At 43.8% G+C, this 23,656-nt stretch overlaps 2 protein-coding genes across 5 annotated transcripts in view; both read right to left on the reverse strand.

Moving 5' to 3' along the window:
* TMPRSS9 (transmembrane serine protease 9) overlaps window positions 1–19,480 on the reverse strand; it is a 179,219-nt gene extending 159,739 nt beyond the window's left edge. The window contains exon 1 of the mRNA XM_044999084.1: window positions 19,450–19,480. The gene's annotated coding sequence lies outside the window, so the exon portion shown is untranslated. The remainder of the gene's footprint in view (window positions 1–19,449) is intronic.
* SPPL2B (signal peptide peptidase like 2B) overlaps window positions 19,020–23,656 on the reverse strand; it is a 141,545-nt gene continuing 136,908 nt past the window's right edge. For 3 of the 4 annotated variants that reach the window (XM_044999087.1, XM_044999086.1, XM_044999088.1), the window contains one exon: window positions 19,020–22,079. In XM_044999087.1, the coding sequence (XP_044855022.1) occupies window positions 21,765–22,079 (315 nt within the window). In that variant the 3' untranslated portion in view covers window positions 19,020–21,764. The remainder of the gene's footprint in view (window positions 22,080–23,656) is intronic. The other variant, XM_044999089.1, reaches the window with a different exon arrangement.

The following is a 23,656-nucleotide window of genomic DNA, read 5'->3' on the forward strand; positions in this document are numbered from 1 at the left end:
GTGCTGGAGGCGCGCTTCAGACCGACAGTGCCGGATCTCAGCACAGGGCTGAGGACATTGGGCTAAGTGCCGCTTCCATGAGGAGCTGCTTCAAGCAAAAGTCCTGCTCCTTTTTGGTTCAAGGCTTGAATGCCACTTATTTGATTGATGGGATTCCCCCAGGCACTTCAAATAGGAGTCGTGGGGGTCTCCCGTAGGCATTGGCTTAAGGCAGGCCAAGCATGGAAACCTAGGCATGAGCCCGGGTACTGGGAAGGAGGGAAAGGGAGAAACCTCTTACCTCCAATTACTATGTACACTAAAGACAATAACTACTATTAACTACAACTAGAAACTACTACTAACTACTCTATAACAACTATCTACAAGTATAAACGAGCTAAGAGCTAGGGAAGTGGAGATCAGCTAAGCCACACTCCCCAGTTCCAACGACCGTCATGGGCGGTAAGAAGGAACTGAGGGGGTGCTGGGTCGGCAGGGGCATATATCCAGTGCCATAAGGGCGCCACTCCAGGGGGCACCTCAGCCGACCCACCGAGTGTTGCTAGGGTAAAAATCTTCCGACGATCGTGCACGCAGCACGCGCGCATCTAATTGGAATCGATATGAGCAAGCACTCGAAGAACCTGAGTTTCTTAATGAATTCTCGTAGGTCTAGGATGGGCCTGAGCCCGCCTTTGGCTTTCGGTATTAGGAAATACCGGGAATAGAAGCCCTTGCCCTTCTACTCCTGATGAACCTCTTCCACTGCCCCCACCAAGAGGAGCGATTGCACCTCCTGTATAAGGAGTTGCTTGTGAGAAGGGTCCCTGAAGAGGGATGGGGAAGGGGGCTGGAAGGGCAGGAGGGCAGAGAATAGGAGCGAATATCCCCTCTCTACCATGCGGAGTACCCAGCAGTCCGACGTAATATGGGCACACATGGTAGAAAGGTGACAGATGGGACGAAAAGATAAGGCAGGATGGATCCAGTCTTTGCACTGGTGCATCGCCCCTGGGCGCACTTTCAAAAGGCCTGTTTTGGGCCTGAGGAGGGTTTAGACTCGCCAGAGCCCTGGCCAGAGGACGGGTGAGGTCTCTTCCTTGAGTTCCTACTCCTCCTGCACAACCTGTCCTTCCTACCCTGAGGTTGATAATTCCTTGGTGGGGGCTCCGTTGGTTGGCAGGGGTGTGGAGGCCCAGGGATTTCAAGGTGGCTTGAGAGTCCTTGAGGCTACGCAGGTGAGAGTCAGTCTTCTCAGAAAACAAAGACTTACCCTCAAAGGGCAGGTTGTCTGCTGCACTTCGTATGGGAGGCCAGAGACCTGCAGACAGGAACTCCTCCTCATGGTCACCGGTAGCCATGATGTGAGATGCTGCATCCACTGCATCCCCGGCTGCCTGAAGGGACGCATGGGAAATTAATTTGCCCTCCTCTACCAGTGCAGAAAACTCCACATGAGATTCTATAAGGAGGAGTTCTGCAAATTTTTGCTTGGCCCCACAAATATTATAATTGTACCTGCTAACCACCCCCTGATGGTTAGCGATATGGAGCAGCAAACCCCGCCCCCCCATGGAACAGATTTTCTCCTGAAGAGGTCCCGTTTTTTGGCCTCTCAATTCTTGGGAAAGGGCCCCTGGTAGCCCTGGTGCTCACGCTGATTGGCCATGTTCACTACCAGAGAGTCCAGCTGAGGGTGCATATATAGGTGTTCCTACCCCTTTGAGGGGACAAAGTATCTCCGCTCGTACCTCTTGGTGGTAGGTGGCAACAAGGACGCGATCTGCCACAGGGTCTTCGTGGCATCGCTGATGGTTTTAATCAGTGGCAGCACGATACGGGATTGCCCTGGAGGGGAAGGAATGTTGACCATCAGCTCGGCTTCCTCCACCATCTCCTCAGGTTTGATGTTCAGGTTCTGGGCCACTCATCTCAGCAGCTGCTGTAGGACCCTTGAAGGCTGGAGCAGTTGCTGAGCAAGCCACCATCTCATCCAGAGAGGAAGAGGATGAGATGGTGGCCGGCACAGGAGCCTGCTCCCTGCCCTCGGCCCCTCTGGAGTCCCTAGGAGTGAGAAACACTGGTGCCGTGGTCAGTGCCATGGATGGTGTTGCTGGTGGTGCCATGGTCAGTGCTGAGGATGGTGCGGCAATCAGCATTCCCATCAGCAATGCCCCAATCAGTGCCGAGATTGTCGACGTCAGTAAAGCTGCTGGATGGGTCCCCTGCAGGATCCCTGGTGTGGAGGGCATGTGTGGTGGCCCGAAGGACACTGAGGCCACCGACACTGGTTTGAAATCCTGACTCTGCCCAGTCTCTGGTGATAGGCCCAGGGTGTCCAGAAGGGCCACTGAGGAGCCTGCCACTGTCCCAGGTAGGGCTGTCAGCTGCAGTAGGAGCAGGATCTTCTGATCCTACTGAAGTGCGATGACTCTGCTTCTGACTTTGAGGTCTCCGACACAGAAGAGCAGAGCCACTTGGTGCCAGCGAGTGATGCCAACTGGGGGACAGTAGCAGCTCCCCCATACGGGCCACCAGTGCCGGGGCTCAGCACACAGGGGATGATACCCTCATTGCCGCCAACATCGCCAGCTTGCCCATAGAGTGTATTGGGCCAGGAACCGGCGTTGGCGACCTCTCTTGCCTTGGAGGGGAGGGTGGTGCTGTCAGCTACAGGAGGTCCGATGCTGCCTCAAATGCTGCCGGTGTGGAGAAAAGCTGTAGGTCCTCAAGGCTTGCTGGTCACCTGGTCTTTAGACCTGGTTGGGGAGTGAGACTGGGACCTGTGCACAGAGCCGTGGGTCTCTGGAGGAGTCCTCCCTCAGCACTGGCTTGCGCATGGATCACTGTGCACCGAGGAAGGGGTGCTTGGGGCTTGGTCCACCGCACCGAGGTCCGACTTAGGCCGAAGTGCTGCCTCCATAAGCAGAACTTGAAGGCACTGTTCTTGGTCCTTGAGGGTCCTGGGTCAAGACCCTCTACAGATTTTACAATGGTGACCCTCCCCGAGACACTTCAAGCACAAGAGCAGCGGGGAGTTCCAGCTAGCCGCCACAGGTGGTAAGAAGGAACTGAGGGGATGTCGGGTTGGCAGGGCCCTGTATTGGGCACCATGAGGGCGCGACTCCAGGGGGTGCCCAGGCCGACTCTACGGATACTGCTAGGGGAAAAATCTTCCAGCTGTTGTGCACATGGCATGTGCATACCTGATTGGAATTAACATGAATAAGCACCTGAAGAAGAACCTCCAGTTCTTTTATGGCCCATGTATACCCCATTTTCCACTGGGGTATTGTCTCTGCCTGTGATGACTAGTTTGTGCTTTAGTGTGTGTCATTGGTCAAACTTCTTGTCTTGAATATGTTCCGTATAAATGATGTAAGTCAACTGTTTCTTATTTTCAGTAACTGTCAAGACAACTTTTAGTGGAGGTAGCTGTGTACTTATACTCAACTGATGCACTCTGCTTGCTTCTGTGGCTCTGCTAGATCTTGTGACACTCTTTGTGCTGAAGTCTTTGTACCTGTCAAAGACAAGATGTACATCACCTGCTGCTAGCTTATGTTCACCATAGACTTTGAAATTGGTCAAAGTCCTTGACGATGCCGCTTGAGTAACCCAAGGAATTGTTGAACCATCAATATCCTGTATAGGATATTGATATAGGATATCCTGTATAGGATATTTCTTGTGAAGTATGTCTAGTTGACACTTCTGTCTACAGCTGCTTATTTAGGTTAGACTCAGCTGTAGAATTCCTCATGTAATCAGTTAGCGAACATGGACACTTGTACAGGATCCAATTCGTATGACAAAATATTCTTGATGTCAACCTCTCATGAACTTGCTTGTAGGCCTATCACTCTTGAATAGTGAAGGCTAGTGTTAGACCCACCTGTACATGTTTGTTTGTTTTTTTGTCACTGAGTGCCTACTATCCTTGGTATTGTGTCAGAGAATACTGTGGGCCAGCTATGTTCAATTCTTGCATTTGGTGAATTCCAGTTGTAAGTGCGTACATTGACACTCTACCACGGACAATGTTTACTATTGCCTCTGGGTGCTAAGTGGAGTCTAAGGGAACAGTGAATGAGGAAAAGAGTTGAATCTCTGTTTGGTTTATAATCTGTTAATGCCTATAACTGTCCAATATTTGTAAATTAATTCTCATGAGTAAATATGCAAGGATTTGTTGTCCGCATGGTTTGTGAGTACAAGAATATGCCTTAGGGGGAAGGTGAGGGTGCACTAGCAAAATATACGGATTATACACACACCAATACAGACATTACATATGTACCTCTTTGCTAATTATGTTCCATAACAAAATATTAGTGTGCGGCTTTCATTAAAAATAACTGAAATGTAATTAAAGTGATTTCACTCTCACCTGGCTTGAGCGTCTGGAGGGAGGTGCTCAGAGTATGGCACTCAGATTTCAAAATGTTCAAGCATGACAAGATGTCATTAGGCAATTGTTTTGAATTTAGGATACTGAAATTCAGAATCCACATAAAAACAAAAACACTCTATGGACACTACCCCAGGGCCCAAAACTTGTATTTGGCTACTGTACTATACAGTGTGAAATACTAGTTTAAAGGGTTCAGTTCAGGTTTACATATGCAGAGTTAAATATATGACTCCCCAGGAACTAAGATTAATACCCCCTTAGTGTTTAAAGTCTTTACAATACTAACTGATATGCTGTGTTTACACATTATTACAAGGCCCTTCCATAAAGCCAGCCCATTAGAACTGGTCTGTAGATTATGCACTCCACAGATAAGCCTCTCTCCCAAAAGCAGCTTCTGTCAAGCATCCAAGATAAACCAATTTTTAATAAAAACATTCCTATATCTTGTCTTTTAAATGTTCTCCATATTGGGTGGAATGTTGTGATTTGGGCTAAATGTTCCATCTGTTCCACACATGAAGCAGCACCAGTTCTCTTTTGATAAAGCAGCATTGGTTTTGTTTAATCAGCACTCATGTACAACTATGTCTGTCTCCACTTCCTTCATCATGGTAGTAGTAGGAGAATCAGTAGGGATATGACTAACCTACACATACTGAACAGACCATCCACCTCAAAAGGCTAAAAAACCTACCATAACCCACCCTACAGCAAGCTGCCCTAGTGCAGCGATATTTTGTTCTAAGGTGTTGCATTAATATGTGCGCAGAATGAAATTGTTGGGTCCCATATTTATTCTGTCAGTGGCTCCCAGGATCAAATTTGCTCATTTGAAAACTCAAAATATTATCCAATTGCCAACACAGTAAACCTAACCTGTGAGCCAATCATCAAGCTGGGCTTTTGCTGACTGACTTCCACCCTTTGTTTATGGTGATGAATTTAGCTGACAATGCTACTGCTAATGTACTAGGCAGAGAACAAATTCATTTGCTCTCCCATAGCTGCTGTTGGCTCTGCAGGAATATGAGATGATTTAGTTGAGGCTGGTCCTGCTTTGAGCAGGGGGATGGACTAATTGACATCCTGAGGTCTCTTCCAATTCTAATCTTTTATGATTCTATGAGGAATAAAAGCCTGACAGTGACAGTGAGCAAGTAGGTGAGACCTAAAGACACACAAGAAGCAGACAGATATCAGATATCATCCCGTCATTACCACGGCTTTGAAATAAAGAGCTCTACTTGCACAAACTACAAGAGGTCTAAGAATCAAAATCCTTGCCCCCAAACTGAAAACAAAGCAGTTCATGCACACAACCACCAGCTTCAGTTGGTAATAGCAGAGGGTAGGGGGGTAGAGAGGGAAATCAGAAAGACGGCCCACTGCTATCTTTCCATGCAAGCTTGTTGCTAAGTGTGTTGGCATCATGCATATGACCATTGGTCACATCTATAGCATGCCGATTTTTCAAAACCTCTACTGTTAGCTGTGGAAACCCACTCAAGGGATCACTTTCATGGCATACTGGGGTGTGTGTGGAGTCTTCAGGTTCAGGGTCTCAACTCCTTTTGTCTCCTTGCTGTGCACACACTTAAGCATCTTAAATTTGGCTCCATGGTGAGGGAGGATGTGCCATTTTAATGTCATTGTTCTGACCACAGTCAAACTTTTAAGACAATAGATGTTTTCCTTTGGTTAAAGATAAAGTTAAAAAATACTGCATTGGGAATAATCTCATCAATTACTACCATTCTTGAACAAAGTGACAGCTAATCTTCTGCGAGTACACTAGACAGGCTATAGTCATTGATGGATCTCTCTTTAGTAACTGAACACTAACAAATTCAGACTCTCTTTGTCAGCAGTTTTGGCTAGTAGGTGCTACTGATATGGCAGGACTGGGCAGTCTTACACTGTACTGACTCTACCCCTTCCTCTAGGTTGTGATGGGCCGCTGCTCATGTACCTAGACAACATTCTTCTGCAAATTTAAATTTCCTTCTCTCCATCCTAGTCAACATACATATTGAGTCCACAGCAAAGATCACAAGACATAGAAGACATCAGTGCCAGCAGAATTTAGAGGACAATTAACTCTACATTTCCTACCCTACAAATGGAGAGCACCATCACACAACTCTCCCAATGCCTGAGGAAGATGTGTACCTGGATGAAGACCTGCCAGCTGCAACTAAATCTGGGCAAGATTTAGGTGATCACAGGTCAGCAATGTGTCTGTGGTAAAAATGTTGAGGTCCATGGTAATTTTTAAAAAAACTGAATGACATAGTATCAGAGGGGTAGCTGTGTTAGTCTGGATCTGTAAAAAGCAAAAAAGAGTCCTGTGGCACCTTATAGACTAACAGATGTATTGGACATCTGTTGACAATGACATAGTGATAAACTTTGCGGGTGGGGGGGTTAAGTACGGTAATTTTGTCAAGTGTCTGTTGTGCACTTGTCGGTGATGCTAGTGGGCAAAGGAAGAAGAACTTGCTAAAATCAAAACATTGTCCTCAGGAGAGGGCATCTGTCCACTAACGGTTCGGGTACTGTGCATTCTGTTGATCTTAGATCTACTACAGTATCAGTGGTCAAAAATGCCATCTACATATTAGACCGGGGTAGGCAACCTATGGCACAGGTGCTGAAGGCGGCATGCGAGCTGATTTTCAGTGGCACTTACACTGCCTTGGTCCTGGCTACCAGTCTGGGGGGCTCTGCATTTTAATTTAATTTTAAATGAAGCTTCGTAAACATTTTGAAACCTTATTAACTTTACCTACAACCATAGTTTAGTTATATAGACTTCTAGAAAGAGACCTTCTAAAAACATTAAAATTTATTACTGGCACGCAAAACCTTAAATTACAGTGAATAAATGAAGACTCGGCACACCACTTCTGAAAGGTTACCGACCCCTGTATTAGATTGACAAGAAGACTCTGAGATGTGGGTCTGGGTACCAATGGTTCATGCATTTGTCATTCCTAGGCTTGATTACAGTTGAAAGTACAGACCAAGAGGAAGGCGTAGGTATTTAGAAGAGCTGTTACATGTTACATTAACATGGCACAAAACAAAGTCACCACACTACCATGCACAATGTACTTGTTCCTGATCCAATACAGGATTCAATTTGAAGTCAGGTCTTGATCTTCAAAGCCTTCAACAGACTGTGTCCTGTGTACACTATCTGTGACCCCAACCAATCACGATAGCTGCGTTCAGCAGAGATAGTGGGCTGGTGATGGCATCTGGGAAGAAACTTGCATGTGCTAGGGAATCTGGTGATGTCTCAGCAGCTGGCCTACAGTTGAATTCCTTTCTTCTAGGTATCAACATGACCATTGGTTCAGCATTAAATGCAAGGCCCGTATGTTTACAATTTTTTTGTCTCCTCCCAATCAATAGCCTATAGATGGCAGCAGCCCTTCCCATACCCTCCTGTGGAATTGCATGAGGAAGACAGGAGTTTTACAGATGAATGTTTGCTTTATTTTAAATTTGGCTGTACTCAGAATAGAATAATAGATTAGCAGGGTTGGAAGGGACCTCAGGAGGTCATCTAGTCCAACCCCCTGCTCAAAGCAGGACCAATCCCCAGACAGATTTTTACCCGAGTTCCCAAATGACCCCCTCAAGGATTGAACTCACAACCCTGAGTTTAGCAGGCCAACGCTCAAACCACTGAGCGATCCCTCCCTCAGTACCATGTGCATGTTAAACTTAGAAATGCTCAGCAAAGAGCCAAATTTCTTGTTTCAATGCCCAGAGACACCCTCTTGTACCTCATACAGCTATTCAGTTCTGAAAGTGAGAAACAAGCTTATTAGGATCAGCCACTAATTTCTCAGGGACTGGTTATTGTTGAAGAAATGTTAGATCAAATATCTACACATTTTAGAGAGCTTTCTTTCCAGGCAGTTTATGAAATCCTATAAGTCTGAAAAGGGGCAAAGGGAAATTTTGTATCTATTCAACTGTACACATGATTCTGTGCTTCCCATGTGTTGCCATGTACAGCCCTACAAATTGCATTATAGCGAACACTTCGCTCAAGCAAAGGCCTGCTGAGTGCTGCAAGTGAGAGTTCATGACAGTGGCATTCAATCATGAGACTAAAGAAATTTCAGAGCTGAGCATCACTCCCAAGAGCCCTGTACATCCTACAGAGAGGGACAAAGTAGCTCTGGTGGGCCCTACACAGCTCTCTTAGCTTCCTTACAGCAGTCGGAATGGTCTCAAAGCCCCTTTTCGAGGGAATGAATGGCTCTAAAAGACAATCTTGCTCTAACGAACAAATTCTATTTCTCGCAGTATTAATTATAGCAAGGTGATTGTTCAAATATAGTGATGTATGTGACACTAAGCACCTGTTATCACACTCTACACACTACCGTAATAACCTTTGTACAAAATATGCCTTGTGAGGTATCATTTGAAATTAACAACTCATTAATCATTAATATTCTTGCATGCTGTATGTACGCAATGGGTATTAAGAGTTATGGATATATGATGGAATTATGACTGAAGTGCGCATATTTACGTAAGGACCATCAATATAGCAGGGGGAGAAGATGGCAGGAAACAGAACACTTTGCATTTCAACAAACACACGTTGGGGAAGAAAGATCATGGATCTTCCTTTGCTACCAGATTCCATGTTGCCTTCCTCACAGCTTGAATAATTTTTTGGGGGGTAATCCTTTGGAAGAATCCATTTCAAAGAAAGGGGTAGAAAACCCCAAAGTTCTCTTTTTTACCTAAGAAGACAAATACAGCAGCACCTTTGGGCCTCTGAAAGAGATCCTGACCAAGGAGAGGGTCAGTCACCAGCCTGCTGGAAGAGAGGGGGGTGAGAAAGGCCATCTTGAACAAAGCCTGGAACCAAACCTTGCTAGCTTAAGTTTTATATGCGAGTTTTCACTTTTATTTGCTTGTAACTATTTTAACTTTTTCTTATACATAAACTCACTTAAAATCCAACCTCCTTTTGTTAATAAACTTGTTTTACTATTAAGCTAAACCAACAGTGCTGTGTTTGTACTAAAGTGGTTGTCAATTCCAATTAATGTGGCAAACTGGTGTGTATTTTGTCTCCTTAAAGGAGCAAGCAAACCATACTATTTCTTTGAACTGTCAATGAGAGGCTGGACATTGCAAAGCACATGGTTAGGAAAAATTCAGGACTGGGAGAGTGTTGGGGTCACCCTGCTGGTCACAACCCAGGCCAGTGGAAATCAGAATGGGGTGGTGGGGCTGCAGACAGGTTGCTGGGGTTAGAGCTGTTGGTCCAGGGCTGTCTAGCACACACACTTAGGGTATGACCTGCATGCTAGTAGACTGGTTGGGAGTGGCCCAGGTTGGAAGCTGCAACAGTAAGGCATGGTGAGGCCCACACAGTTACTCACAATGGTATGGACTGCACCTCAGAATATGCAGGGCCGGCTCCAGGCACCAGCTAAAGAAGCAGGTGCTTGGGGCAGCCAATACCAATGGGTGGCACTCCGGCTGCTATTGGGGTGGCACATCCAGGTCTTCGGCGGCGGGTCCCTCAGTCCCTCTTGGAGTGAAGGACCAGTCGCCGAAGAGTGGAATGGCTTGATTGGGCTGCCGTGGCTTTTTTGTTTTGTTTTTGGGGCAGTGACAGTGTATTAGTAACTTTTCATGAAATATCACAATATATTGAAGATAGTCATAATACATAGCAGGTGGGATTCCAAAAGCACTTAACCACCATTAAAAGTCAGTTAGGAGCTGGGCTCCTAAATTCCTTAGGTGCTCTTGAAAATCCCATTCAGTGAGATTATTGGAAATAATAACTAAGCAGTGGATCTTTTTGCTGTCACAGAGCTCCTGTACAACTGATCTTTATCACAAATATCCCCCATCCTTTGTCCATGCTATCCTTTGAACCATGTTCAATGTTTTGAGATCTATGGATGAAAACTTTTATTCTACATGAAATTCTTGTACCAGGCTGATCTCAGCTTCCTGTACTTGAAACGCCTACAGAACCAAACTTTTGTCCCAAAGCATTGTAGTACAGCAGCATGCACAACTACCAACCCAGTCCTGAGCAGTGTTTTAAAGTGAAACTACACCCCATTTTGTACAGCTTTGCATTATGAATATTCACAGGGTAAGAATAACTGGTCACCCTGAATAACTTGTGAAATCTCTTGCACCCCAACTACTCAATTACATTTGGCACTTCTGAGCCTACTGCTGAAGATGCTGTCTGGCTAAAGACTGATGTTATTTGTGACCCAGATGATACAAGTGCCCCATGGAGCATATTCTTTAAGCATTTTCCAAATTGCTCTAACAAGCATTAAAAAGGAGTTCCACAAAATATTTTATAGGATTAAACAAAGACTGTGAATGGCTAGCCAACTACAAAAGCAGTTTCTCCTCCCTTGGTTTTCACACCTCAACTGCTAGAAGAGGGCCTCATCCACCCTGATTGAACTAACCTCGTTATCTCTAGCCTGCTTCTTGCTTGCATATATATATACCTGCCCCTGGAAATTTCCACTACATGCATCCGACGAAGTGGGTATTCACCCACAAAAGCTCATGCTCCAAAACGTCTGTTAGTCTATAAGGTGCCACGGGACTCTTTGCTGCTTTTACAGATCCAGACTAACACGGCTCCCCCTCTGATACAAAATATTTTGTTTTTAAATAGAGTGAAATTGTTTTTTCAGCAAGGAGGCTGCCTACAGGAGTGGGTTCAGAAATACTAAGTGTAAAAGATAACTTGGGACAAAGCTAAGTTACAAGCAGGTCATGAGTCTATGTTTGTGATCATTTATACTTAGGGCGCTACCAAATTCCCTACAAGGTTATTTTAGGGGGGGAGGGTGTCGCAATATTGCCACCCTCACTTCTGTGCTGCCTTCAGAATTGGGTGGCCAGAGAGTGGCAGCTGCTGACTGAGGGCCTGACTCTGCAGGCAGCAGCGCAGAAGTAAGGGTGACAATACCATACCAGGCCATCCTTACTTCTGCACTGCTGCTGGTGGTGGTGCTGCCTTCAGAGCTGGGCTCCCAGCCAGCAGCTGCCACTCTCCAGTCGCCCAGCTCTGGAGGCAGTGCCACCAGCAGCAGCACAGAAGTAAGAGTAGCTGTACCATGACCCCCTCATAGTAACCTTGCGCCTTCCCCCCACAAATCCTTTTTTCGGTCAGGACCCATACAATTACAATACCATGAAATTTCTGATTTAAATAGCTGAAATAATTACATTTATGATTTTTAAAATCTTTTGACCGTGAAATTGACCAAGTTGGACTGTTAATTTTGTAGGGCCCTATTTATTTCATTTCCAGACACCCAAAGCAGGAGTGACAAGAACTGAAAAAATGATTCTGTGGCCAAGCCAAAGAGGCCATAAGAGAAGTTACATGAAAGAGCCAAGGAATCCCTAACACAAGTGGAGTTCAATAGAAAGTAGTTAAGGAGACTCAATCCAGAGATATTCCTGGTATGAACATTACTTGTGTCTCTCTGTCGGGGCAGACTGCTGAGCCCTGATTAGGGGGCGGAGCTAGGCGGAGGAGGGGGCCTATAAAAGCGGCCGCCCAGCCAGGCAGCGGCACAGCTGATCGCAGCGGCCCAGGAGCCGGCCAACAGGGCTGCTAACAGGGGAGTTTGAGTGGGAGTTTGCAGGGGGAGGCAGAAGGGGGCGGCACCGTGCTTCCCGTGTTCCCCAGGTAAGAACGCCGAGTGAGGCCAAGACAGCAGCAGCCATGAGCCAAGCAGCAGAGGATACACCGAGGATGATAGCATGCAGCAGCTGCGGTATGTACATGGTTCTAGCGGGGGAGCCAGAACAGTACTATGTATGCATGAAGTGCCGCCTAATAGAGCTGCTGGAGGAAAAGATCCAGGGTCTAGAGTTGCAGGTAGAAACCCTGGTAGAGCATAGAAGGGGGTTTGAGCAGCTGATGGAGCAATGGCAAGCAGTGACTGAAGGGGAATGCCCAGAGGTACAGGGGGAAGCAGGGGCTAAGGCCAGTGAGGGGGGACTGCCAGACGAGGAATATGGGCGGTGGAAGCATGTGACCGTGAGAAGCAGGCAGGGGAAAAGGAGAGCCAGTGAAGGAGAAATAGAGCTAAGGAACAGGGTTGAAGGTTTGGAGAATGAGGAAGGGGTACAGCAGGTGGTAGCTGACGGTGGGAGGGCAAGGAAAAAGAGAAGAGCGGCTAGCCCGATAGAAAGAGGGGAGGAGTCCATGGAGGCAGCACCAAGTTTGGGCCCAGGGAGGATACAGGATGGCTTAAGGGGAACCACAAGGGATGATAGGAATGGAAGGAGCTTGCAACCAGGGGGGACAGAGGATAGGTTAGAGGACCGCACTGTCCCCAGGCAAAGGCAGGTCTATCCGATTGGGGATTCCATACTGAGAAGGTTGGACAGGCCTGTGACCAGGGCCGATCCGGAGAACAGAAGGGTGTGCTGTCTACTGGGCGCTAAAATATGGGATGTGGACCTGCAGTTGAAAAGGATCCTAAGAGGAGCAGGTAAGAACCCTTTGATCATCCTTCATGTAGGAATGAATGACACAGCTAGATTCTCACTAGAGAGAATCAAGGGAGACTATGCCAGGTTGGGTAAGACGCTCAAGGAAATTGAGGCTCAGGTGATCTTCAGTGGGATTCTACCTGTCCCTAGGGAAGGGCGCCAAAGGGGTGACAGGATCATGGCGATAAATAGTTGGCTGAGGGAGTGGTGTTACAAGGAGGGCTCTGGGATGTATGGGCACTGGGAGGCTTTTGGGGACAGAGAACTGTTCTCACGGGATGGGCTCCACCTAAGTAGGGAAGGAAGTAGAATTCTAGGAGGGAGGCTGGCTCATCTGATTAAAAGAGCTTTAAACTAGACATTGGGGGGAGACGGTTGGGAGAGGTCCAGGTACTCTCCACGCCAAATTTATACATTGGGAGTGAGAACAACAGGATAACAACAGATATAGCCAGAGGGGGACGGTTAGGTATAAGGAAGAGGGGGGGACGGATACTAGATCGACAGGTCATACTGGTAGTACTGTGTCCCTACCAAGTTGGGTGAAAAGGGTGAGAGGAGCCAAACAGCAAAAATTAGGATGTTTGTTCACCAATGCGAGAAGCTTAGGTAACAAAATGGAGGAACTAGAGCTCCTGGTCCGAGAATTGAAACCGGATATCGTAGGAATAACCGAAACATGGTGGAACGGTAGCCATGACTGGAGTACAGGTATGGAAGGGTACGTGCTGTTTAGGAAAGACCGATACAAAGGTAAAGGTGGGGGAGTAGCATTGTATGTCAATAATGATGTGAAAAGTAACGAAATAACTAGCAATGCAATGGATAATACAGAGTCTGTTTGGGCAATGGTCACATTGGGGAAGAAAACTACTAGAGCGTCCCCTGGAATAGTGATTGGGGTGTGCTATAGACCGCCGGGATCTAGCCTGGATATGGATAGAGAGCTCTTTAATGTTTTTAAGGAGGTAAATACTAATAGGAACTGTATGATCATGGGAGATTTTAACTTTCCGGATATAGATTGGGAAACAAATGCTAGTAAATAATAATAGGGCTCAGCTTTTCCTAGACGTGATAGCTGATGAATTCCTTCATCAAGTAGTTGCTGAACCGACGAGGGGGGATGCCATTTTAGATCTGATTTTGGTAAGTAACAAGGACCTTGTTGAGGAAATGGTTGTAGGGGACAACCTTGGCTCGAGTGATCATGAGCTAATTCGTTTCAAAATAAATGGAAGGATAAACAAAATTGCATCTGAGACTAAGCTTTACGATTTCAAAAGGGCTAACTTTACTAAATTGAGGCAACTATGTAGGGAAGTGGATTGGACTAACATATTTAGGGATCTAAAGGGGGAAGACGCCTGGGGTTATTTCAGGTTGAAGTTGCAGGAGCTATCAGAAGCATGTATCCCGAGAAAGGGAAAACAGTTCATAGGTAGCAGTTTTAGACCGAGCTGGATGAGCAAGCGTCTTAGAGGGGTGATTAAGAAAAAACAGAAAGCGTACAAGGAGTGGAAAATGGGAGGGATCAGCAAAGAAACCTACCTTATTGAGGTCAGAGGGTGTAGGGAAGCAGTGAGAAAGGCAAAGAGCCGGGTGGAGATGGACCTAGCGAAGGGGATTAAAACCAATAGCAAAAGGTTTTTTAGCCATATAAATAGGAAGAAAACCAAGAAGGAAGAAGTGGGACCGCTTAAAACTTTAAACGGAGTGGAGATTAGGGATAATCTTGGCATGGCACAATATCTGAACGAATATTTTGCCTCGGTCTTTAATGAGGCTAATGAAGGGCTAAGGAATAGTGATAGAGGGACTGATGGGAATGAAGATATGGGGGTAGACATTACGGTATCTGAGGTGGAAGCCAAACTTGAACAGCTTAACGGAAGTAAATCGGGGGGCCCGGATAATCTTCATCCTAGAATATTAAGGGAATTGGCGAGTGAAATTGCAAGCCCGTTAGCGATGATTTTTAATAAATCTCTAAACTCGGGGGTTGTACCGTTTGACTGGAGATTAGCTAATATAGTTCCTATATTCAAGAAGGGGAAAAAAAGTGACCCGGGTAACTACAGGTCTGTTAGTTTAACATCTGTAGTATGCAAAGTCATGGAAAAAATTTTAAAGGAGAGAGTGGTTACGGACCTTGAGGCCGATGGCAACTGGGACAAATTACAGCATGGTTTTACGAAAGGTAGATCATGCCAAACCAACCTGATCTGCTTCTTTGAGAAAGTAACAGATTTTTTAGACAAGGGAAATGCGGTGGATCTAATATACCTTGATTTCAGTAAGGCGTTTGATACGGTACCGCATGAGGAATTACTGGTTAAATTGGAAAAGATGGGGATCGAAATGAAAATCCAGAGGTGGATAAGGAGCTGGTTAAAGGGGAGACTGCAGAGGGTCGTATTGAAGGGTGATCTGTCGGGTTGGAGGGGGGTTACCAGTGGAGTTCCTCAAGGTTCGGTTTTGGGTCCGATTTTATTCAATCTATTTATCGCTGACCTCGGAACCAAAAGTAGGAGTGGGCTGATAAAGTTTGCGGATGACACAAAGTTGGGAGGTACTGCCAATTCGGAAAAGGATCGGGATATCCTCCAGGGAGATTTGGATGACCTTGTAAACTGGAGTATTAGTAACAGGATGAAATACAATAGTGAAAAGTGTAAGGTTATGCATTTAGGGATGACTAACAAGAATTTTAGTTATAAGCTGGGGACGCACCAGTTGGAAGTAATGGAGGAGGAGAAGGATCTAGGAGTCCTGGTTGATCGTAGGATGACTATGAGTAGGCAATGTGATGTGGCCGCTAAAAAAGCTAATGCGGTCTTGGGATGCATTAGACGAGGTATTTCTAGTAGAGATAAGGAGGTGCTAGTCCCGTTATATAAGGCGTTGGTGAGACCTCATTTGGAGTATTGTGTGCAGTTTTGGTCTCCCATGTTTAAGAAGGATGAATTCAAACTGGAACGGGTACAAAGAAGGGCCACTAGAATGGCCCGAGGAATGGAAAGCCTGTCGTATGAAAGGAGACTTGAGGAGCTCAGTTTGTTTTCCTTAACCAAAAGAAGGATAAGAGGAGATATGATTGCACTCTTTAAATAGATCAGAGGGATAAATACCAGGGAAGGAGAGGAATTATTTCAGCTCAGTGCTAATGTGGACACGAGGACAAACGGATATAAATTGTCAGTCAGGAAATTTAGGCTTGAAATTAGACGAAGGTTTCTAACCATCAGAGGAGTGCAATTCTGGAACAGCCTACCGAGGGAAACAGTGGGGGCGAAGGACCTCCATGACTTTAAGATTAAGCTAGATAAGTTTATGGAGGGGATGGTATGATAGGATAACGGGTTTAATCAATAGGTCAATAACATGCCACAATGGTAATTAGTACAAAGGGACAATGATAGGATATTGTTAGCCTTTTTCCAGAGGGTCTGGCTGGAGAGTCTTGCCCGCATGCTCGGGGTTCAGCTGATCGCCATATTTGGGGTCGGGAAGGAATTTTCCTCCAGGGTAGATTGGCAGTGGCCCTGGAGGTTTTTCGCCTTCCTCCGAAGCATGGGGCAGGGGTCGCTTGCTGGTGGATTATCTGCTACTAGAAGTCTTTAAATCATGATTTGGAGCATTCAACAGCAAAGTCAAGGGAGAGAATTATTTCAGGAGTGGGTGGATCGGCTTATGTGGCCTGCATCTTGCAGGAGGTCAGACTAGATGATCATAATGGTCCCTTCTGATCTTGAATTCTATGATTCTATGATTACAAGCGAGCAGGAAAAGGAACAGAAGAGGCTTCCAAAAACTACAGGGCAAGTTCCACAGAGATGAGAGGTTCAACATGCACATCTGCTCAATCATTTTATTTGGAAAGATGCTTCAACATGGACTGAGTTACAGAAGAACAGGGTTTTAGTAGAAAACAGCCTTTAAAATCCCATGTCTTTATAAAGGACCATGAGAGCTTCCAGGACAGTACACAACACAGAGGTCAAAACTGTAAGCAGATGGCAATTCACCATCTTTCTATTAGTTGCCCAGGTAATGCAGCTACTACCTCAGAGCCCTGCCTCAGTACAGTGAGCCAAAGTAACACTGCCTGGTCCCTCTCTGTCACCACTGGTCATTGCTGCCTTCCTTAACATACTGCCATCACACTCATGGAGCTCTCAATCTTAGCCCTGGTCTACACTTGGGGGGTGGGGGTAGGGAATCGAGCTAAGTTATGCAACTTCAGCTACATGAATAACGTTCTTAGATCGACTTACCGTGGTGTCTTCACCGCGGTGAGTCGACTGTTGCCGCTCCCCCATTGACTCTGCCTGCACCTCTCGCAGAACTTGAGTGTCGAGGGAGAGTGCTCAGGGGTCGATTTATCATGTCTAGATTAGATGCGATAAATCAATCCCTGCTGGATCTAGCACTGCCTGCCAATCCGGCCGGTAGTGAAGACATACCCTCAGATACACAGATCATGGGTACAGAAACAAACTTGGCTCATGAACTGTGCACTGCTGAGAAAAATGCTTTTAAGACTTTTAAGGCAGTAGGAATGTGAGGGAAAGTTTGAGGGCAATCGTAACACAAACGCAAAGTCTAAAGGAAAGGCTTGAAAGTTCAGCTTAGAGGTAAAGAAATCAGCTACAAGAACAACCAGATCAGAGGTGGTTAATACAGAAAAAGGATAAAAACAATGGAGTAAACTGGCAATCTTCTACAGATGTATTAATGATCCCAGTGGAAAAGATGCAGAAAAAAACTGAATGCATGCTACTGATTTCCCCTCTCCTTTTTTCTAGGAACTTCATTGATTGCTTAGATTACAAGTTCACCTTCAGTCAATGATAAGTGGTTTCAGGGGTTTAATTTCTACATCTTGCGGAGTTGTCTTATCTTTCACTGTTATCTTAAAAAGGAGGGTAAGTTTTCTCATGCTGTAATGGATTGCACTTAAAATACTCTTCATGTGTAATATGACTAAAGAAAGAGAAGTATAATTTAAAATAGTGTTTTGAGTGTTTCTGACTCATGCACAACCTCTATTCAAAATTCTGCAGGCCAGATTCTGTCCTCTGTTCCATCTGTGCAACCCCTCTGTCTTCAATAGGACAGACAGGTGGAACTGAAGACAGGATTTGGTGTGCTAATTAGAATTTTATGATGTCAGAGCCAAAATAAACCTAGTTCCCTCTCCCACTGCTGTAGAGATTCTAAAGGAGTATGAAACAGGAAAAATGTATGTCACTAAAACAAGTACTTGTGACCGAACACACAATTTTGTGGAAGTAAATTCTGTATCCTCTGATTATTATAGCAAATTAATTTTCAGTTAACCAGATACTGAAGGATGCAAATATTAAATGCTTCAGCATTACTTTTAAAATGTGCATTTCAACAATAATTTGGCATTGTACTGACAAGTTTGCTATCAAATAAAAAATTAAACTTATGAAAATATTGCTAGCTCTTTTCAATGCAATATTGAGTTTTACAATATTAAAACCAATCAAGGAAGCTTTAAAAAAAAATAAAATAGAAAAATGTAACCTTATCATGAACCATTTAAAACAAACTGGTTTATCATGAGGGAGAGTGTTACTGCTCAGCACAGAGATAGAGCCCAGACAGCCTCAGCCACATAGAATGATCAGGGTCACCTGATTTAAACAGTATTGTAATGGTCAAAGCATCTCCAAATCACCTATTTTAACCAGAGGTATTGCATTAGTGTGCTAACCATATCCATTTCCTTACATGTCTTTATAGGAGGTGAAATGTGCACATGATATTTCTGGGGATAATTCACAAAAGCAAAGGCAAATGATCTCTCCTAAACAGATTAGCCAAGAAGACTACACAATAAAAGAGACTTTAAAATGCTTACTACAAGTTAGTTATAATGCTCTGAATTCTCTCTTTTCAATTTAGTTACAGGCAACATGATGGTCTACGTTCTCCCATCAGACCTCTGTTTCACCTCTGGAAGCAACACCACAGCAAATGAAAAGAAATGTATGTTTCAGGAAGTTTGATAAAACTTAATACTTTATCACCAAATAAAACAGGTTGAATATTAAACATATAAAAATTATGTTTAATGTTATGGTTGAAAGAGAATCAAGGCAAAAGGAAATTCAAATGTCATGACACATCAGCGTCAACTTTGAATTTCCTGGCATTCATCTGTCAAGTTTATTATTTAAACACAGTTTTTGTTTGTTTGTTTATAAATGTTTAATATACATATTTATAAAATGGCTTAAATTAAGGCATCATCCAGCTGGCTGAAGTGTCCAACACAAGCATCTCTGTCACTCTGCATGACTAAAAGCTGGTTCAGCTTACCCTCAGCAAAAACAACATTGCTCATAAAGGAGAAGAGGAAATAAAATAGGTAAAATCTCTTTAGTACTGTTCAAAACATGTTGCATTCAGTTAATTTGAAAACCAAATCTGAACACACTACAGACTTTAGGACTCGGAAAACCTTTCAAGAAACTCACCATCATTTCAGCCAGAGTTGAGTCAACTTGCAGACAGAGCCCAGTTAAGGTCATCAAGGCTTAGACAGAAGATGGTAAACTTCTGAACCCACAGGGTAGTTTTACAGAAAGCCTCTAATATTCTGGAAAATGAATATTGTCCATTTAACATGAAACAGTAAAGGGAAAGCGGCTACAGTCTAAAAGACACAGCATAAACTTTCAGAAGGCCTACTCAAAGGAAGGAAAACAGAAACAGAATCATCACGTACAGCTGCCAACTGAAAGCCTTTCAAAACTTGATCCAAAAGGCCAACTGGAGCTTTATATTAATACATTTTTTGGGTCCACTGAGACTATACTCTTGAAAGTGTCACACTATATGTCTTGCAATAATTCTTCTCTCAGAAGAAGTGTATTTATTAAGTGGCAGAGGGATGGCCCTCCCCATCGAGTTGAAGATTATATTCTATTTCCAGGATATTAACAGGTTCCTGAAAACCTTGTTAATTGCATTTAAAATGCAAGGTTTTTTTGAATGGATTGGAATGTTTATAATTAAAATAAAGAATGTGCATGTCTTAGAAATAAATTAAATGGCTCTGATCAGTAAATTCTCAAACAGAATAGATTCTACATAATATTTATAATTAACAAAAGTTAATCTGACAACTTTGCCCCTCTGCATGTGCAACAGGTGTGCAAAGAAGCGAGTCAGGTTGCACAAGAGATGCCCACATTTTGAATATTGAAAAGCTGCACTGGCAACTTATGAACACCACCTAATCTTGTTAAAGCTGAATAGACTGTAGTCTCCCTAAACTTCATTGTGGAGATACTGCTCTCCCATTGCATGGTAGGGCATCTATTCCGCAGTTCTAGAACAAGTGAAGGTGGCTATAGCCTCATTCTAAAACCTTGCAGGTCACACTTTGATCACTCCTGGACAAAAACAAAACCTGACTTGTGGCAGCTGACCAGTTATAAAGAGGTTGCAAACCATGAACAGCTGCACCACAAGCTCTCCTTTGAAGAGAACTTCAGACTTTTCTTCAGCAATAGGCCAAGTCTGCACTACAAAGTTTTCTCAGCATAGCTATGTTGGCCAAGGGTAAGAACCTCCTCCCTGCAGTTGACCCAAGTGTAGATGCAGCTATGACAACAGAAGAGTGCTTCAGTTGGCACAGCTAACATAATTTGGAGAGATGGTGTTACTATGCCAACTGAAAAAACCCTTCTGTGTGCATATGCTGCATTTACACTAGAAGTTTTTGTCAACATAGCTATACTGGTATAGCAATACCAGCAAAATATTTGTAATGTAGACAAACCCATAGAAATCAAAGTTATATTAATAAAAATAATAGTAAGCAGAGATTCAAAGAAACCAGCTGAACATCCTAAATCAAAGTCAGTGCTTAAAGTCTCCTGCAGACCACTCTGCTAGACCACTAAGTTGTGCAGAATGTTACTATTTGTGATCTGATTTATCTGGTAAATAAGGATGTGGGGTGCTTTTAAAAACAAAACAAAACAAAAAACATCAAAGATACTTCAAGTAAGCTTGTCTACTGTGTATTATTCTGCAAGGTCCACTCAGTGAATGTTTTATTTCAAAGACAGACCCTAGAATTCATAGGAGTGCTTACAGTGCTTACTGGAGATCAATGCATCCTGCCTTTTAATCTAGAATATCATTCAACCCAGGCACCTGGAAGTGGAAAAAAAAAAGTTGAGGAAAGAGATGCATCTAATGCACCATGGTAAAACAAATCCTTTCAGAAGGCTGGTAATTTAACCAGTTCTCAACATTTCTTGAGTGTCAATTTATACTAAACCATTCACTTGCATCAATGGCTTTTACAAGCAGAAATTTAAAAGTATCAAGGAGGGAATATCTATAAAACTACAGTATTTCTCCCCTCTTAGCATTGTAGCAGACTTGTCCAATGCTTATCCTCCACATTAATCTACACTATACTAAAGCAGCACAACAGCCACACAAGCCCAGAGTACTGTATAAATAAAAATTCTTAATATTACCCTAGTATAATGAAATAGGAAAGGTAAAAGGCATCCAAGTAATAAAATGATCACTGAAATTTATACATCAGAATTTTTGTAAAGCACCATATTTCAGAAAGCTGTTTGAAATGTATAGCTGTATCTGAAGTCAAAGGCAGAATATCCTTGCATTTGATGATCAGATTCCCAGTGAGGGTCCTCAATGAATGTGAACACTACTGAACCAGTCTACATACTGGTTTTCTGATTTTATGTGGGGAAGTTTGGTGATGGGGGGAGGAGGGGGGAGAGAGGATTTCCTATTTCATCATCTAATCCAGCTGGTTCTTTTCTACTGTTAGGCTCTTGCTTTCAGGATCATCCTTGTTCTGACTGGTTTGTTGTTCTATTTGTGGGATGGAAATTTGTGGCTGTTCTGCTCGAATGCTGGGATTGGTCAGCTCCTTGGTATTCAAGTTAGGCAGCTCCTCTGCACACTGGGAAGGGTTATTTCGATCATCTGCATGGAGCGTGGGGTTGGTCATTTGTTGTTCTGCTTCTTGTTGAGATGCTGGTGCATTCGTATCTTTGGGGGGGCTGGGGCAACTGACAGGAGCCAGCACCAAGGGAGGATGAGGTAGGTCTTTCTGTAAGAAAAAATAAAAATAAAAATCATTTTTAGGATGAAGCAGCAAAGTCATTTTTAGGATGATGTGCAGTGAGTAACAAGAGCTACTATTTAAGAGCTACTAACAAGAGCTACTAAGAGCAATTTAAACCATAATTTCTCAAAACAAGCTAGTTTTTACAGGAGACCAATTATTATACTGAATGGCCAACAGCAATTACACAATGGTCTTTTGGTGAAGGAGTTCAAAAATATGAACTGAAGCACACTGAAAGGAGAAGGATTACTTGCTGCGCAACTGCAGTTAATTCAAATCATCCCTAATTGTTGAAAGATTTGCACATCTATTCTCTGGGCAGGTCCCACTGAGTAACAAAACACAGTAGGAGAATGCTCTCTGAGGAATCTAATTAAATGCTTAAAGCCCATAGGCTCATTATCTCTGACTGATATGGGAAGCACTCTCAGCTCTCTTCCTGTTTACCTGCCATGGTGACAGCTGCTTCCCATCCTCCCTAATAATAAATAACAGCTGGCACTTTTCTGGCACAGCTCACTGGATCTCAAAGTATTTTAACATTAATTAAGCTTCACAATTCCCCTAAGACATTTTATTCTCATTTTACAGTTGAGGAACTGAGGTATAAGATATGTTAAGTAACAACCCAAGTTCACAAAGTACCGAGATGAGAAATTAACCCCCTGCCCCAAGCTCTACCCATTAGGTCCTATCTCTAACTTTTCCTTTCTACTGGAGAGTAATCAAATTTAAGGGATACATATTCAATACAGATAATGTCCCAAACATCTGGATAGCAGTAGCCATTTGTTTTAAATCCTTTACCAGTGATTTGCTCTGGTGTTCCCCATGATTAGGTGTCTTTAACAGACTACCTGTAAGATGGTTTATTGGTTTTCTCCGCTGTGTTTCATTTTTTCCATTTGCATCATGAGGGCTCAAGTTTGGTTCCTGTAGTATGTTCTCTTAAATAGAAAGTGCCCTCTCCTCCTTTCAGTCCTTGTCTATCATTTCTATATATGCTCTTCCTACCTGAAATTGCCATTTGACTTGTACATTTGATTCCAACAAGCTTCTTCAAACTTAAAGGTCAAGCTTCCTATACATTACCAACTCAAACTCAACCTGCCTATTAGCTCTGTGCCTGGCATTTGTGTAGACCAGAGATGGGCAAAGCCCACTTTATAGCCATCATTAACCTCAATGTAGAGAATACAGATTCTAACAAACCATCTTCATCTGAACACCCACGTTGCACTAATCTGCAATGGGCTGCACTCCTTTCTAAGGATGTTAGTGACGGCTTTCTTTTACACAAATCAGCTGCACTTTTGCACTCAACAAGTTTCCAATGTGGCCTTTAGATAGCCAAACTTTTCATATCAAAGGGATATAGATACTAAATACAAATTGTGGGTATCAGCAGGATTTAAACAAAGGATTTAAACTTCATTCCACAATGTATCTTTATGGTTAGTCATTTTCTCCCTATTCTCATACCTTGAACTGCCTACAGAATAAGGTGACTATATTTAAAAATAAAAAAAGAGAAAGACTTTTGTAGAAACATTCTGGGG

The sequence above is a fragment of the Mauremys mutica genome, chromosome 24, assembly GCF_020497125.1.
Source record: "Mauremys mutica isolate MM-2020 ecotype Southern chromosome 24, ASM2049712v1, whole genome shotgun sequence".
NCBI lineage: Eukaryota > Metazoa > Chordata > Testudines > Geoemydidae > Mauremys > Mauremys mutica.